This window comes from Patiria miniata, unplaced genomic scaffold (genome assembly GCF_015706575.1).
Source record: "Patiria miniata isolate m_02_andy unplaced genomic scaffold, ASM1570657v1 HiC_scaffold_9, whole genome shotgun sequence".
NCBI lineage: Eukaryota > Metazoa > Echinodermata > Asteroidea > Valvatida > Asterinidae > Patiria > Patiria miniata.
This window is the reverse complement of record NW_024037076.1, coordinates 8,231,254-8,249,342: the sequence shown is the minus strand read 5'-3', so window position 1 is coordinate 8,249,342 and position 18,089 is coordinate 8,231,254. Positions and strand designations below refer to the sequence as shown.

The window sequence follows — 18,089 nt, the reverse complement described above, 5'->3', positions numbered from 1 at the left end:
TTAAAAATGTGACACACAGACATCAGACAGAGAGCGAAGGATCTTTTAATATATGATGAAACTAACACAAAATTTGCCTGTCTGAGACAAATATTTATTTCTTGGGTCAACCTGCAAGTTGCTCCAAATTTTACTGGATTTGGAGCGACTCTTGAAATCGTGGGTGTTCGGGACTTACTTGTAAGTTCCTCCGGCAGCTGTTTCTCTCAGGCCAATCCAATAACGCCATGCTGATTGCTTTATGGGAGGGCAAAAATCCACAGTTTCATTAGAATCTTTTGAAAAGGCCTACTGTACAGGGTGAGTCCAAAATAAAAAAATATGTCGGGACCACTGTTTTAGTGAAGTTCTGCATATTGGGGGCACGTGTGGTCTAGCGGTGGAGCACAGGATTCGTGATCGAGAGGTTGTGGGTTCAAGCCCCACTGTGGCCATGCGTGTTGTGCCCTTGAGTAAGGCGCTTTACCTCAATTACTCCTCTCAACCCAGGTGTTAAATGGGTACCGACATTGTTCAATGCTGGGAAGGTAACAGACTCGCTGTGGAGGTGGTGTGGCGATCCCCCCACAGCAGCATACGAGTCTGGCCCAATCGCTAATGAAAGAGAGATGGGCACTCCGTTCCTGCGAACACAGGTTCGTCCCCTTTACATTTTTTACTTTTCTGCATATAGCACTTTCAAAATCTAGGATATGAAATCCCAGTTAATTCACTCATGTACTTTTCAATGTACGGAATCTTAAACAGAAACACCGTTTTAAACTTCTTGAGATTGGGAACAGCTAACAAGGGAAAAAAAACTTTTACGAAAACAAAAGCTGTTCCCAATTGAAATTGGGAACAGCTAAAAAACCTCATTTGTGTTTGATAGAATAGACTATTTGTCATTTATTTGAATGCTTTTCCCATTTGGAGCGACCTTTCAAAACTCGATGAATGTGTATTAATTGAAATCACTAGAGGGAAGACGTTCAAAAATCAAAGGCACATCTGAATGAATTTAATTTATATACCAACTTTCAATATCTCAATAAGATTGGCAGCTGTGCATGGTGGTATAGTGTCAACTAGTGAGGGTTGCGGTAGCACCGTGTGAACGAATCTCTTTTGAGAAGATGTGTAGTTCTGAAAAGAACCGGTTGGTTGAGAACTTGACGTTCCGATCAGTATGCTCTGGGCCCAATTTATTGGCTCTGTTAATACCGTTACCGAGAAATACCTGCTTACTATAGCATAAAATTCCGTGATTAATGTAAGCGTATTTTACGTGTTATCGAGGAATTTTTGATTCTGCGCATGCATATATCCCGTGATTAAGGCCTCTGTGCTAAATGACGGGTTAGCACATAATTCTTCTGCTAGCGAGGTTAGCGCAAAATTTGTGGTCGAAAGCGCAAAATTCTGTGGTTAGCAGAGCCAAGAGATTGGGCCCAGATCGTCTTCAGGAGAAAGCCGGACAGAGGTGATGTATAGCCTCATTGCAAGTTGTGTTCCGTTTACAGCGATTGGCAATAAATCTCCAGAATAAAATAGAGCATTACTTTTGGATATGCATTTTAAGGATAAAATGCATATCGATAACATACCCCTGGTTCAAGATGGGATTGGATGAAGCTGATCTCCTCAATGGAGTGGATTGAGGCTAAGTAGCCACCAAGATTGTTGCAGTACGCATCGGCCTCGGTCCAAGTCAACATGTCTGTAGACGGGTTCTGTATGTAGTAGCAATAGTCACCGCGTGCAGGCCAACCGGTCGGGCAATGGTCTCCCCCTGAGGGTAGAAATGCAACCCAGTTTTCTTAATTCTACAATGAAATTAAGTTCTACAAATCTGTACATGAAACTGTAGCTTAGAAACTTTAACAAACCCTTAGGGAAAACATGCAATATCATATCTCTGTGTCGCCTGGGTCTGGACTAAAGCTGTGTCTGAATTATGTGGCTACAGCCATGTCTACGGGAATTGGCTTCGGCTACTTAAACTTAGGGCATATATAACAGTAAGCTGTAGCCGGTATTTTTCCTTGGCCAATGACTTACCCTCAACTGTCGTGGCAACTCTGGTCGTTGGAACAACGGGAGCTAAAAACAAGAGGGGAAAAAAGGAAGAGTCAGTATACAGTCTATCATTTATTATTACATATATTTATTACATAATTTCTCAGGCAAAATACAAGACAATTAATATATATGACAGTTTTAAAATGTATTACATAAAAGTTACAAGTCACAATAAAGGAAAAGATCCAAAGGACAAACTACAAAAGGCTAAGATACAGGAAACTAAAATACAAAAGAAAAACATTAAAAAACATTAAACACTTAATTGTACCATAGTCAGGCCTGAAGGATTGCCTAAACAGCCATAAAAACAAGCTTATCGAGAGGCCCTCCAACTACAACAGTACCATGTTTACACACACAGAAACAAACAAAATCAAACAAACAAAAGAAAACAAACAAACAAAATTACGACAATCAGTGTTCATTTAGAATGTGTTTGTAAAACATAAAGATAAAGCAATGTTTGTTTCAATAAATTCATTTCATATGTTGATGATGTACTCACGAAGTGTGCCATGCCCAGTCACACTGATCGGCACATGCGTAGAGGAATAAGGTACTGAAAAAGAAAAAGTGTAAACAAACTTTCAAGGAGGTAATTGGCATTTCAAATAGCAGTTTATCTCACTGAACAGTAATCTACATTATAAAAGAAAGGCAAATACTAAAATGTAAGCTATCATACTTTATTAACTTCATTCAGCAATTTCAAGAAATTGTCAATACCAAGTGACCAATCAATTTTTGGAAGTGTAACTGTTTGATATGTCGTACACTTCAGAATTTTCTTCTAATTTGTTTATAATTTTTTTCACAGAATTTTCTAATCGTTTCTGTGCCACGAATTCAAGATTCATTTTCAAAAAAACTTCAAAAGACACCTGATAAAATCTGCACTTTCATTAGACAATTTACCTTTACTTAGTACCATATTCTTTTGAATGAATGTGTCTTTTGAATAATTTATTTATTTAATCCTAATCGATTTTTGTTAAATGATTATCGCATTTGAGCATACTTCAATGAAATGTGCACTTTAGTATTTCCATTATTAATTATACATTATCTATTATTAATTTGATTCAGGGTAGATTAGACTGATACTGAAAGAAAAGTTACACCTGATCGACAAAATAATTCTTACTTTTCGGCTTCTCACACATGTAGTGGTTCCTCGTAGAGCAGTAGGTGCCAAACCACTTGCCCTGAGAATCCAGATGCATCACGACGCAGTTCTGAAACATGTTCACCGGTGTCTCACTTCCCCAGTTGACATACGAAGCAGGAGTGTCATCTATCCATTCCCAGCCACCTGTTATTATCCAATCACAAGATGCAGAAAATATCTATCAAATCTTGCAGAGCACGATGAAAACCAAACCCACTAAAATCAACTCGGGTCTCCACACCTACGATAGAGCACAGGTCATCATACGCAACAAACATATTTTACACAGTAGCAATCTCAGACTTGTTTGCAGTTTGTAAGAAGTTTGCATTCAGGGAAAACAATGAAAGCAAAATGCTGTCAACATTACGTTCTCTGTCATTTCTTTAACAGAGTGAGGTGTAATACTCAAAATTAAAATCGCGAGTTCAAAAGTACAATTGCTGCCACAGAAATACACACCAAAATAAGTCCTATCGAGGAGTCAGTTGTAACCGCGTGCCTAAATAGGGTCCAAAGCCGTACGGCCCTACGTTTTACTTATGCCATGGTCTACTATGCATATAAACTGCCTCTAATTTTGAAAGATCTTCATGAACATTGTTATCCACAGCTACGACTATCCAGTGTAGTGTGCAAAAATCAAAAGCCGAAGCCTTAGCCATAAAACGCCTGATTCAAGCAAAGCCTTTATTTTGTTTGTTTACCAACCATTTGTATTGCGATGCAAGCCAAGTATAAATTCCGAGACACCATTCTTCTCCGCGGCCAGCTGACGTACAAACTGGTTCTCCGCCTGACTGCCGATCGTCACCAGGTCCCCGCCGCGGTTGAACTCGCAGTCGTAGCGCGCTTCGGCAAAGGATTTCTTGGTCAGCCAATTCGAAGGAACCAAGTAGCAACTGGAGCCGAAGTCCGTCCAACCAGAGGGGCAGTAGCCCGCGGCTGATGTTGGGTGGGGAGTCGGGGGTGTGGCTGGGGTTTAGGAGAAAAAAAAGAACATTAGCTCAACACTAAATAAGACTGGTTTTATCATCTTATTGTAATCTGATCATCTGTCATTAATGTCGTAACTGATGTTGTAACTTTCTGTAGACGGTTCAATGGATATCACCTTTTGTTTTACTTTTTTTAATATAACTCTCATGTTGCGTTTGTTGCATTTTTCTTACTGTTATATCATTGATATTGTCGCCATTTCTGTCCAATTCTGATATTGTTTTTGTGGTGCTGATTTGGTTTTGATTGAGGCCTATGTTGTTGTTTTGATGATATTTTAAATTATAAGCATCTTGTTTTTAGTTACGGTTCATGGTAATACAGAAATGATGCTGTGCTGTTTGTCAGGCCAGTTTGTTTGTGTGTTTGCTGGGCTGTTCGTTTTGGGTTTTTTGGTGGGTCGGTAGTATTGGACTGACCTGTATTATACTTGCAGACAGTGTATCGTGGGACCAGACAGCTGACTGTAGCCCACTCCCCGTCTTCATACAGGAATAGATTCTCAGCCATGACGGTACAATCACCCAGATTAGTTGGAGAGTTGAACCCCCAGTTGGTGTAGTGGAGCGGCCATCCATCCTCCCAAGTTAGTGCGTCTGTAGTCTGCAGCGTGAAAACACAAGTCATTAGTAATAATGTGTAACTCATTAAAGCTACAACAAATAATATCCTACCAACCCCTCTTCCCAAAAACGGCCTGTCCAGGTTAAAGACCAATCCCGGTTGCCTATACTTTTTCTGTTTATTGGGCTCGCTTTCAAGGGTGGCATTGGTGGCTAGAGCGTAAAGCGCTCGCCTCTCACCACTGTGGCCCTGGTTCGTTCCCGGCTAGGACCATAATGTGAGTGGAGTTGTGCGTTGGTTCTCTCCTGTGCCACGAGGGTTTTTCTCCAGGCCCTCCGGTTTTCCTCCCTCCGCAAAAATCAAACACTTTTGATCTCTGGCTGTGCTCCGTGGTCATATATGGGTTGTATGGCTGGCTGCCAAAGGCGCCTTTACATGCCTGCGGCTCGACCACATTGTAGCCGCGTCCTTCGCAATTCAGTTTCTCAGCTGCGAGTTAGGATGATTAGCCTCCCAAGTTCGGGGATGCTCCAAAGTTCGCTTTGGTATTTCGCACAATGCACTTGTCTCTAACTGTATTATTCAGAGCTTTATAAAATCCACATGATATGATGGAAGTTTAGGCATGGAAACGTCCCAGTAATGGCTACCAGAACCGCTACATAAATTTAAAAATCGAATTGGTTTATACAGTCCACGTAAAAGAGTGGTTTATTTTTACAGATTCATGAAATTGTACTTTAGCTATTCCATTTAATTTCAAATCTCTGAATTTGAATTCTCTTCTAAAATATTATTTTCAGGTCTCTTATATATTATTTTTGTTTGATGCTGATGCGAATTTCCGGAATCATCTTACCGAGTCTCTGTGCAGCCCTAGCCACGCACTCTTATCTGCATATTCATTGAGCAGCGTTTGTATCAGTGCCTGCTCGTAGCCACTCAACACGGAGGCTACTGTAGCCCCATCAGCAGCACAATAAACCTGAGCGTCAGAGAAAGAGCGCTTGGTAGAAGTATCCAGCTTGAAACAGGACTGGCCGTACTGAATATAGCCGGGCTTGCTGGGGCAGGGTGGGGGTGTGAAGGGGGACTCTGGAATCGTTGGATCTGGAAACAAATATAATAAGGTTTGGTATTTCCTTTAGTACTTTTTCAATTTCTTCAATAAACTCCTAACCATACCAAACCTTAATCCAACTCAACTCAACCCAATACCAAATCAAACATGACACAACAAAACCAAGCAAATCAAACACAACCGAATCAATCTCGGCTATATCAAATTCCTTTAAAGTTATCAATGCAAATCAAACCATGAAAATAAAACCACATGAACCTCGAGCCCATCCAATCTCTCCATACTTTCATACATATATAATCAAATGAAACACATGAATGAATGTCTATACACACCCGGTTTCATGAGGCAAACGTAGCTGTTCCGTGTTGTGCATTCGCCATCGTTCCATTTGCCTGTTTCTTCCGCTTCGTTCATCAGCCTGACACAGTCCGTGTCATTCCCCGTCTGATTGACCACAGAACAAAAATGAAAACCATTTAAAAGAGTATACGGCGGCAGTCAATCACTAACTGATCTACAACTCTATAGTATGCAAGAAGCTTGTTTAATAGCCAGCTGAACAAAAAAAACACCAATTTTTCCATCTCAGCAATCTGGAATATTGTCCAAAGTTAATACACATTGTATTTCACACTACTCAGGTGCTGGCCATCTTGAATTGTAAGGCAAGTGCTGTAATTATTCATCATGACTTAAGAAGAGTAGAAATAACGTCTTGAGGCAAACTATAGGTTAAACTAATTTTGACAAGCCTTGTCATCTTATTGACCCGAAATATTTATGAATGCCAACAGTTTCCGAAAGCGAAGCAAGCCCCGCGTGAATCATGACAAAACATAGGCACCTGGACATCTTCCCATTCAAGAGTGAACAATAGATAAAATGGATTCAAGAAAACAATCTAATGGGCCCATCCTCCAATAAAAATACCAAACACAGTCATGAGTATATTATACGGATTTTTGTGAGTCCTCACATTGAAAAAATCCGGCTGGTTATATCCCCAGTTCTCGTAGTCGAATGAGCTTCCGTCGGTCCAAAGGAACCTGCCACTGATCAGAGACGACAGGCCGACCCACACGTCGTATTCAGTGGCTATCAAAAATGCTGCCAGAAGCGCTGTTGAAGAATAAGATATACACATATACAATAGGCACGAAATCCTCAATTGACGTTGTAGATGACAACGAATAAATATTTATCTTTGTTATACCTCTGTCTTGAATACTGTATTTTCATTGGCCTAGAACGATTACGTGTTAAGTTTATAAAAAGTCATGGCGCACTGCCTGTGCGATATCCCGTACGTGATATCCCACAGGGAGTGTGCAATGACTTTGTACGTATGGTATACGTATGATGTGAAACGCTTGTATCGTTGGTACCCACGCTAGTTTCACCATGATTTCACACATGAATAGGAGCAGCGAACTAGCAGACGATCAGATGTTTCGAGCACGCGACATGCATGTGAGTTGCCGTTCAATTAACATGAATGTTGTGTTTACTGCTGTTTGTTTTCGTGATTTTTACATCAAAATCCAAAGAATCCAAGACAGAGGTATAACAAAACAATTGTTGAATATTACATCAGTGCAGTATACCTGTAAGACACGTGAACCACTGCAAGAAATTGAAACTGCCTATAATTTAAAAGTACTTAAAGCTGATTATAATATCCTTATGAACTCACTTTGGACGTTATCGTCATGAATGGAGGCCAGGTTGGCTCCCGGTGTCTTCTGGCATTCCGTCCTGGCATCGAGCCATGTCTTCCGCGTATCTAACGTCGTACCGCCAATCATGTAACACCGATGGTTGTACTCCCACCAGCCCGTTGGGCAGCCACCGGTGGGTACATCCGTGGGCGAGTGAGTGGCGACCGGCGGGTCGTCCACGTTGCGCTTGCAGATGAACTGGCGCTCAACGCCACAATTGGAGTCGCTCCAACGGCCTGGAAATACTTATGGTGGCAGGAAAACAAATTTTCTCATATTTTGTTTCTGTTGTTGATTTGAACTTTTTTCTAAGTCAACATTTAACAGATTACTAAACAACGGTTTTCCAAACATTAATCTAAACTTTGGATGGCACTGGTTTTATATGATTGTCCATTAATTAAAGCTCATCATCTGAAAACAAAAATGGAGCTTCCCTAATCAGAAAATGCACTAAAACAATTGAACAAAACATTACTGTGATGGGCTCTGCAAACTGTGTTGGAAAGATTTCACTTGCCTGGGTGGAATCTGTTTTTTTTAGAATTATCTGACTTTTCAGGGTGAGTAACAAAAAATAGGAAAAATTTGGGGGCCTACGAAAAATTCTAGTGCCATAAAACACATAGGCCTACCCATCCACACACACAAGCGCAGAGAAAAGTTTTTACAAAAGTTTTAGGGTCTCCCTCAGAATTTTCGAGTTCACCATCTGACGCTGTACGGCATGTATGCATAGGCCCTACGTATAAAATGTACGTCTAAAGTTGTGAAGCACGGTGCCAACCATGGGCGTCGATCGGTGGGGAACGGGGGGACATGTCGTTCCCAACGATTTTCGTCCCTGAATAAAGCGTAGCCTACATTTGATTCAGTTGATTTAATGACTCTTTATTCGAAAAAGACGTTTTAAATTATGGTCCTGTGCTAAAACTTTGGCTTTTGAAATTGCTTCAGATCGCACCACAGGGCGCCTAGAATCCAATTTTTCAGGGGCCCTTAAGCGGGCCCCGAACCCCACGCCGTTTAGGCTTCGCACTCGCATAATTAGTACTGATCAAGATACACATGTATGTACCACCCCCACTTTTGAGAAGCGTTTCGAATGTCCACGGCTGGGTTTTGGTCGTCCCCCCCCCCCCCCAACTCGCCGGCACAGCTTTACGCCACTAGCCGTCATTGCACTCGCGAGTTCACGACTCTAATCATGCCACCGGCTGACGTTAATGTGACATTGTATTATAACGGCTTCATTCCCTAGACTTAGCGTAAGTACAAGAAAAGATGAATTTTCCCAAGCTAGCTAAGGGAGCTGAATTAGAATCAGACAAACAAAATTCCCTCCAAAATATTTGTAAACGGGTCAGTAGTTTGATATAAATATAATGAGGTAAGGGAAACTTGCTAGAATTTCACTCAATCAGCGCGATATGTCATTGCCGGCCGAAAGTAGCGCGATGCGAAACAATTGATGAGACAGAATAAGGACGAGCTCGGTATTAGGTTAATTGCTCGTAGTGACTCTGAATAGTCAACTGCTCGGTACATAAGAATGATAAGAAAAGAGTTACGTAACATCATTCATGTGTATATATCGCGATGCTGATGCATCTTTCGTGCAGCTATGAAACACAAAGTAGCTGTCCCACTGCGGAAATAAGGATTATGTTTTAAACGCAAAGAAAAGCACCTACTGAAACAGCCTAGTTGTTACGCTGTCTGACAGTGGACCCAGGGTTAGGGGTTCGAATCCGCTTGGCGTCATTTTTTGGTTTTCGATGCCCGCGCTTCTGTCATTTAACATTATTAATTTCCCGTCGTCATATACCAACAGCAGTTAGCTCGGTCGGTCGGTATGCCGACTCACAAGTTGGGACTGTCTGCGAAGTCCAGGTTGGTATCTGCGTATAGGTACGGGGTTCTTTTGCTGACTCGGCAGCAAGGCTTAGGGTGCCACCTCGTTTCCTCCCTTTATGGTGCCTGACTTTCGAGTTACATGGATGGACAGGGAAGGAGGTGTGGTGGGCCGGGTACCGAGTCCCAGAGGAGTTCTATATTGGAAGTCGGTAAGGGGCTCATTGAGTTAGGGTCATAAGTCCGACTCCTGAAGACTTGGCCATCGCCACATAACTTTTTGTTTAATTTTCTTTCTTTTCTATCGGAAGACAATAATTGCAAGAATGATTAATTTGTTATATGGTACTGTAGGCCCTAATCGTTCGAAATTAATTTTTAAAATTGCTCGAAAATACAAAATTCAATCCAGCTATAATATTTTTATTTCATTGTCGCAAAACTGCATGTACATGCTCAGTACCTTTGCACATTCCTTGTTCAGGCCTGTTCCCTAATCCCAGACTGCGGGGGGGGGATCTTTAAATCCTATATCCTGGAATTTTTTATATGCGAGCGCGAAGCCCTGAAGGTGTGGGGTCTGGGGACGCTTAAGAGCCCCGGGAAATGTTTGGATTGCAGATGCTCTGTGGCGCAAATATCAAAGTTGTAGCTTGACTCTCTATCGAAATATGCCCTCGTCATTTTGAGTCGTCACTTAATAAGAATCAGCTCAATTCGTAACTGCCTGCGAGCGACGGAGCACGTGCTTGTGTTTTGCACAGCTGTAGCTGTCAACGCCGGTATATGAAGCGACTTCGCGCGGCAGCTTGTGCCGACATAACATAATGTACGGTAATCATTTGCCACGGGTTGCAGAACCTGATTTTAGCTATATGGAGTTTTGAGCAGCGGTGTTTAGGCCTATTATTTACATTCTCCTCTTTGTTCTTATTCCCTCTTCCTTTCCCCTTCCTCCTCCATTGTTCGGAACACTGGTGTCTAGGGCCTAGAAACACTTAATCCGGGCCTGGATACGATATGGCTTCATTTTGCTAAATATCACGTACAATGTGATGCCGTTGACAAACTTCAAAACTGTGTTTGTGTTCAAAATTCAACAACTGGGAAAGTACATAAGTGATTTGAATGATTTTTTTACTAAAAGCTTATTAATTGAGCGTTTACATACTAAATCTGAAAAGTGCCACATGCATTACTCCTTTAAATACAAAAAAATAGGGGCGCCATTTGGGTTTCCTTTTTTTGACTCGCCCAATATATTCATTCACAAAGCAGAATGTGTGACACAAAATGTTTCTCTTACAAGTTATTCACGTGAACCACATTCAAATGAACTTACATGCAAGAAACTTGTTCATTTCTACGCATTGCTCTTCACCGTTCCTGTCATCCGGTTGGCCAGTGCGCCAATTTTCATAGTCCAAAAATGTGCCATCAGACCACCTTGAATGGTTCAATAGAGAGAAAACCAAATTGACAAGTTTTATTTTCTGGAACCATTCATAAACTGTTCATCACACTTGGGAGTATTGCAGCGAGAAAGGGTGTTTCCAAATTCCTTCATAACACAACCTCCAACTGGATCAATTTTACCGTGCCTTGAATCAGATGTAAAGAAATGTGTACCTTTACATCCAAATTTGTATTTGCCTGCAATCGGGGACCATAATTGTCCCTCTTTTGTTAGTACTCTAACATTTTAGAAGAAGACCTCCCATATATTTTGTACACGAATCCAAATTGGGGACCTCTCGTGAATTGGGGACCCTATTGTCCTCTAATGTTCAACGTCCCCTATTGAATGCAGAACCAAAGTCACTCGTGCATGTACAGCTATCTGCTGTGTTTATCCCAAAGTGAAACTTGTTACATGGCAACATGCCCAGTTCAAAAATTGGGACTGGCTTGTTGTGATATTGTGATCAAACAAGCTCGATATGATCTCGGAAGCCGCGGGCCAACAACTTTGTGTTCATGCACGTGACAGACGTGATTGTGCCATGTAAATTTTAGAAAGAGTAGTGTTTCAGGACAAACGAACGGTTTTTTTTAGCCTAGCGCCCCAATTTTCCCGGACTGCATAAAGTGGGAGCGGTCAGTGGAGACCCATTAAAGTGAACAAAAAGAGGGTCCGGGCCCGGGGAGCAGTTGATTTATACCCGGGCCTGAGGGAAAATTATAGCCATGCAAGGTTGTTGGTGACGTTTGTTACCAACTGACCAACTTATCAACGAACTAACTAACGGAGAGACATAAGTACTTGCTGCTACGGCGTAGCTAAAACTACAGTGGGTGAGGTAGGGTGGGGTGGGTGTGGGGTGGTTGGTGTTGGGGGAGTGGGGGTGTCCAATCGCCATACTCACTCATAGTGCCCTACGTGGGATCCATTCTCTCTCAACCCAATCCAGTAATATGAGGCAAACGTGTCACTCTGTGAAAACAATGAAGTTACTAATGAAATCATATTAACCAGTAGAATTCGAATTAATTAAAAATTGACAGAGTGGAAAATTCTGAGCACCAACCTATACACATGCAAACTATAACACTTGTATTACATTGTGTTTATTCACCGAAGAAACAATCAAACCAAAGAGTGCTCAGGCGGTTTCTGGCATGGCAGGGCAGTTTCGGGCGTTAAAAGTGACTTTAAGACCGACTTCAGGCATGTGTTTGCCTCAAACAGGTTTAAACTGATTTTTTGTTTCATTCATAGTGCATGCTTCAAATAAATACAATAATAAAGGATGAATCTCCAGTGCAAATTTGAAATGGGAAACAGGTAATTATGCTGCCTTTTTATAAGTACGTGCATTTTCGGTACATTTCGTGTCCATTGTGTAGTTTGATCTGTAGTTTACAAGTGGGCCAAAAAAAATATGCAATGGCCACAAACTGGACTGAAAATGTCATCGGGCCATTATTAAGTCATTTTGTACTTTGTTTGGAATTGATTTCTCTGGTTTAGGAGTTTTACTACTTGATGCACTCACATATCTGACGAGAAATCTGCGTTCTTCGTTGTCATGGATGGACACAAGATGGCTGTTCTTGGACTTGCACCAAGCCTCGGCATAATGCCAGTCCAAGACGCCATCTTCCTCGGACGATGAGCTGAAATAGTAGCAGTAGGGGTATCGGTGAATCCACGTTGGGTCATCAACACACGGTTCGCCTGCCATTCAAAAACACAATTCGGTTTAAACATGTCAGCATCCCTAATTGTGTATCTGTTGTAAATGTACCCCCCAAAAAATACCAAAAAAATATATATTCGATATGAACCTTCTTCAGTTTTAAAACTCTGAGCCTCTTGTTTATGCTGAATATGTCTTTGTTCCTCGTCGTTATTTGTAACATAGATTTCAGTTTTGACATACCTGGAGATAATGAGGGATCAACAGTTGTTCTTAATTCGACACCTGCGGAGAAAATAATATAGTCATAAGAACGATATCAATTTAATAACGAAGAGCCATTATTATCAATCACCCACAAAATATATCAATATGTAAATGAAAATTAGCTACACACAAAACAAGGTTTTAAATGAGGCATGCGTACGGATCTATATACAAAAGCATCTACAAAGATGTAGTTAAGTCAATCACACATCTAACGTACGTCGAAACAAAAGTCGACCACGAGTCTAATCTAGGTGAAACACGGAGACTCTAATAAAGACATCTCGTCTTCTGAGACTTCAAAAGAGATGCACAAGGCTTATCTTTCAGAAGCCCATATACACCCAAAACTCTCCTCTGCTCAAACAGTTACACTGGCTCCCAGTCGCCAAACGCATTCAGTTCCGCACATTCGTTCACACTTTCAAATCACTTTTCACAATCCAGAACCGTCCTTACTCTCTTGTCTTCTTTCCCTGTTTCATTCTTTGTTTAGTGACTTGTATCCTTTGGCAATTTGGCGCTCTATAAATCCAGTTATTTTTATTATTATTAAGTGATGGGGAGTAAACAATGACAAAGGAATGTCATTGTCAACGTCCACTTGTAGATCTTGCCACTTGACTTTAGACTGGACAACCTGTTATTGGCTTGTGATTAAGGATTGACTGCAACTCTCATATCTAATGCCAAGTTATACTCCATAAGCATTTTCATATTGAAGTATGTCCCCCTTAATTTGGATACCGTACCAGTCTTACACCTTATGTGCAAATGTAAAATTGTGGATGGGGATTCTCATTTTAAAAGGCGAGTAAATGAGACCAGTGTTTAGAATGGATATACCAGTGTTCATGTATGACGTGACGTAAGCGTAAAGCCTATGATAAAGCCAGAAGTACGGGTGCTACCTCTGACTGGGAAATCTTCAGACAGCTGCGCCGCCTCTTAGACCGTACTTTAAGAAAATCTCGTAGTGAACATCTGCTGGATTTAGGTGAAAACTTGACATCAAACAACACCAAGCCCTTTTGGAGATACATTAAAAGTCTCAGGCAAAGCTCAACTGGTGTCTCAACACTCAACACTGCTAATGGTATTGCTACAACACCCATTGACAAAGCAAATGCCTTAAACAGTCATTTTCAGTCTATCTTTACTAAGGAAAACTGTGACAACATCCCAAACCTTGACAGTCCGAAGTTTCAACAAATGTCTTCTATTACCATCACAACTGCGGGCATCAAAAAGCTATTGAAAGAGTTAAAACCACAGAAAGCACCAGGCCCTGATGGCATCCTTCCAACGATCCTGAAGGAATGTGCTGACAGTGTTGCTCCACTCCTACAACAAATTTTCCAGAAATCCATTGATACCGGGGAGCTGCCAGACGACTGGCTCAGGGCTAACGTCTCACCTATCTTCAAAAAAGGAAACCGTTCAGATCCATCAAATTACAGGCCAATTTCACTGACATCCATCCCTTGCAAGTTGCTTGAACATATTATCCACTCTAACATCATGTGTCACCTTGATCAGTACAACGTTCTCAACAATGAACAGCATGGGTTCCGCAAAGGCCGATCGTGTGAAACCCAACTCACCCTGACCGTAAACGACCTCGCTAAAATCCTAGATAACCAAGGGCAAGCCGATGTAATCATCATGGATTTCAGCAAAGCGTTTGACCTAGTTCCACATCAGAGATTATTGTTAAAGCTGAAACATGTTGGGATCTCTGGCTCTCTACTCCACTGGATCAACACTTTCCTTACAAAAAGATCTCAACAAGTAGTCTTAGAGGGCAGTTCATCTAGTTCAATAGCTGTGACATCAGGAGTGCCCCAGGGCACTGTGCTTGGACCGCTACTCTTCATCTTGTATCTCAACGACCTTCCGGAAGGAATCTCATCTCAAGTGAGACTTCTGGCAGATGACTGCATATTATACCGTGAAGTTCAAACTCCAGAAGACAACAAGAAACTACAAAACGACATCGATACCCTTTGTAACTGGGAGTCCAAGTGGCAGATGCGATTTAACGTCACCAAATGTTACGCCATGCACATGACCCACAAAAGGAAACCTCTTCTGTCATCTTACAAGATAAACGGCAATTCTCTCCAAACAGTCACAAATCACACCTACCTGGGAGTAGAATTAAACAACAAACTGAACTGGGCCGAACACATAAGTAACTCTACTACTAAAGCAAACAAAGTTCTTGGACTGTTGCGCAGGAATCTGTTCAGCTGCTCCACCAAAGTTAAAGAAACTGCATATAAGACCCTGGTCAGACCCAAGTTAGAATATTGCGCCAGCATATGGGATCCATACCATCAGGACCACAAAAATAAACTTGAAGCTGTCCAACGCAGAGCGGCCAGGTTCGTCTGTAAGGACTTCAGGCGCACAAGTAGTGTCTCATCCATGATCACCCACCTCGGATGGAAATCATTGGAGGAACGCAGAATCATATCCAGACTAACCTTGCTCTACAAATCCATTCACCACAAAATCGCAATTGATGTTGATCAGTACCAAGTTGATTCCAAACGGGACAAAATGTCAACTAGAAAATCATCTTCATTATCCTTTGTTCACCCTACATCTAAGAAGGACTGCTACAGATACTCTTTCGTACCAAGAACAACAGCTCAGTGGAACCTACTTCCTCCAGAAGTCAGGGAAGCTACTTCAGTGGAGTCCTTTAAGTCAAGACTCCATGAGATGCAGTTGTCTTCAACACTAAGGGGGCCTACTAACAAAATTGTTTAGGGATGCTGCTAGCCACCACGCGCCTGCAACCGTATATCCCATAGTGGAGTTTGCTTGCAGTACGCTACAGACGTTATGATAGAGGACAGACACATACAAGGGAGAACAAAAAATATCCTTTCAGTCCTCGAGCGTTGGGCCTTTTGTTGAGAACGGTTTTTAATCATACGGTTATGTGATTAGTCTACGGAAGAGTGTTATATTGCAGGGACAAACTTCGGAAACGCAAAGCATTGTCCTCGGGCGTGTAGAAATTCACGGCTGTGTGCGTACCTTTGGGTATTTTACAGATGTAATTCAGCGGTTGTTCACAGCGTGCATCAAACCATCCTGTGGTATTTGAGAGGTAAGTCTGCACGCATTCCTCCCGTCTGCCATTATCGTCCGGTTGTCCGGTTTGCCAGTTGGTGTACTGTACTACTGAGCCATCGCTCCATTCATAACCTGGGAAACATGGACAGAATGACGTAAAAATACAGAGAAAACAAATGTAAAACCTTTGAAGTAAATAATTTAAATAGACAGCCTATCGTCTAAAGAAGCTTAGTTTTGACACAGACGACTTTTCATGCAATTTTATATTACCAATTAACTAAAATATTCAAAGTCCTCTTTTGACAATCTTTCCTTAAGAATCTGTCACATACTAGGCCATATCATATCAGAACGGGGACTATGGTTTTGGAACTGTTTGACAGTATATTTTATTCATAACCAGATCACGTATCACAACTGGAGTCGAAAACTGCCATCGAAAGAATGCCAAATTTGCCCCGTTCCTCTAGTTTTATCCAATTTAAGGACTCACAAAAACAAAAACAATTCCGTAAAGCTGAAATTTTGCTGATTCAAAGTTTAAATGCAAACAGCCGTCTCTTTATTTAATTTTTTTTCAGTCTTTTTTTCTAATTTATTTGTTTTTTAAATCCATACCGCCTTCATTTCGCCGGTCGTTCAGTGCGATCCAAAAACCTTGAGCTGAAGTTGGTGCACTAAAAATCAAGGTAAGAAGATAACAACATACAATTCACTCATGACTCATTTAGTTGAAAGTGTTACATTGGACTCGTTGAACAAGCACCCCCCCCCTTTTGTTTTGTTCGACAGCTCCCATGAGGTTCGTACCGACTACAAAAAATAGTCCTCCTAGGATTAGTGCCCAGGTCCTCGGGCCCATTGAAATTGAACTCATCACATCGTCGATCGGAATTTATCAACTTGAATGGAATTTGAAATTGAACTCGTCACATTGTCCAAAGCCCTTGTCAATCAACACAAGTGTGTAAACACCTTCAATCGTGGACCCCATATTGTCCCTCTTTTATTTGTAACCTAGTTTTTAAAGAAAATCTTCCATACGTTTTGCATAAGATCGTCAATCGTGGACCTTTGGGAATTGTGGACCCTATTGTCCTCTATTGTTCAACGTCCCCTATTGAATGCAAAACAAACCCAATGTATTTCCCCCTAACCCAGCTGCCATGAGTGGTCACGAATGTCTTTACTGTTCATTCACGGAGTCCATAGAAGGAGTAATTTTTAAAATAATATTCTAAACACTGACAACATTTTATGAATTGGAATCTCATGGTATTGGACTCACAATGAATTCACGATGTGTTGTTCCTCGTTCGGGTGATGGAAGCTGGCTAGACTGGCTCCTATGTTCTCGCACTCTGAGTGAGCCATCAACCAGGTGGCGCCCTCTTGGGGTGAGCTGAATTCAAAGGGCTTGACAACGAAGATGGAACAAATTATTATTCTCCTGTTTGTTATACATTTTTTTTGTAAATCAGCGACTGAGTCTGAAGAATTAAAGGTATGTTCGCTTTTCGCGTATTTTGTTTCCTTCCATTAATAACACCACTCAAATCCAAACAAAATATTAAACCTTAACATGTTGGTTCGAAAAGGTTGAAGCCAGACAACCGGACTTAATCCAAGACCGTATCAAGGACACAATTTTTTGGGGATCACATATTTTGTTCCCCGAAAAAGTGGGTCTCAAAATTGTCCGCCCCAAATTTGATATGCGAAGAAAGGTGGCAGATGTGTTGTTTTTGTTGGGTTCTGTGGATGGTGTACGCGGTGGCTGCCTTGTTTGCGACGTCTGTTAAAATCGGGTTCTCTTTTTTTTTTGGAGGGGGGCATGGCCTCCGTTGCCTCTTGCTTCTCTATGATAGCTTTATTCAACAACACTAAATCGACACTGACATTGTTTACATTTTTCTCACTGCCTGGCCAAATCGACAAAAGGAAACACGCCCCATATCGTAGTCAATTTCCATGGCTTTCCCAACAAGAAACCATAAAAAAAAGGTTCTGCAACCACTAATAAGTAATTACCCTTTTCAAAAATCGTTCATTCATTTTGTAAAATTTTGGTCATTTTGCAAATGAAACCATGCTAAATTTTCAACGTTTGACGCTTTCTTTTATTTTTCTTTGTTTGA

General features: G+C 41.3%; 1 protein-coding gene across 1 annotated transcript in view; it reads right to left on the bottom strand.

Moving 5' to 3' along the window:
* LOC119720798 (macrophage mannose receptor 1-like) overlaps positions 1–18,089 on the bottom strand; it is a 43,672-nt gene that overhangs the window by 10,904 nt on the left and 14,679 nt on the right. The window contains exons 13-30 of the mRNA XM_038190644.1: positions 17,240–17,367; positions 16,570–16,628; positions 15,910–16,080; positions 12,835–12,876; positions 12,448–12,629; positions 11,818–11,885; positions 10,794–10,897; positions 7,573–7,842; positions 6,856–6,998; positions 6,212–6,323; positions 5,655–5,905; positions 4,651–4,834; positions 3,944–4,207; positions 3,186–3,376; positions 2,570–2,648; positions 2,041–2,082; positions 1,583–1,771; positions 179–230 (exon numbers count right to left, since the gene is read on the bottom strand). Of these exons, the coding sequence (XP_038046572.1) occupies positions 179–230; positions 1,583–1,771; positions 2,041–2,082; positions 2,570–2,648; positions 3,186–3,376; positions 3,944–4,207; positions 4,651–4,834; positions 5,655–5,905; positions 6,212–6,323; positions 6,856–6,998; positions 7,573–7,842; positions 10,794–10,897; positions 11,818–11,885; positions 12,448–12,629; positions 12,835–12,876; positions 15,910–16,080; positions 16,570–16,628; positions 17,240–17,367 (2,531 nt within the window). The remainder of the gene's footprint in view (positions 1–178; positions 231–1,582; positions 1,772–2,040; positions 2,083–2,569; positions 2,649–3,185; positions 3,377–3,943; positions 4,208–4,650; positions 4,835–5,654; positions 5,906–6,211; positions 6,324–6,855; positions 6,999–7,572; positions 7,843–10,793; positions 10,898–11,817; positions 11,886–12,447; positions 12,630–12,834; positions 12,877–15,909; positions 16,081–16,569; positions 16,629–17,239; positions 17,368–18,089) is intronic.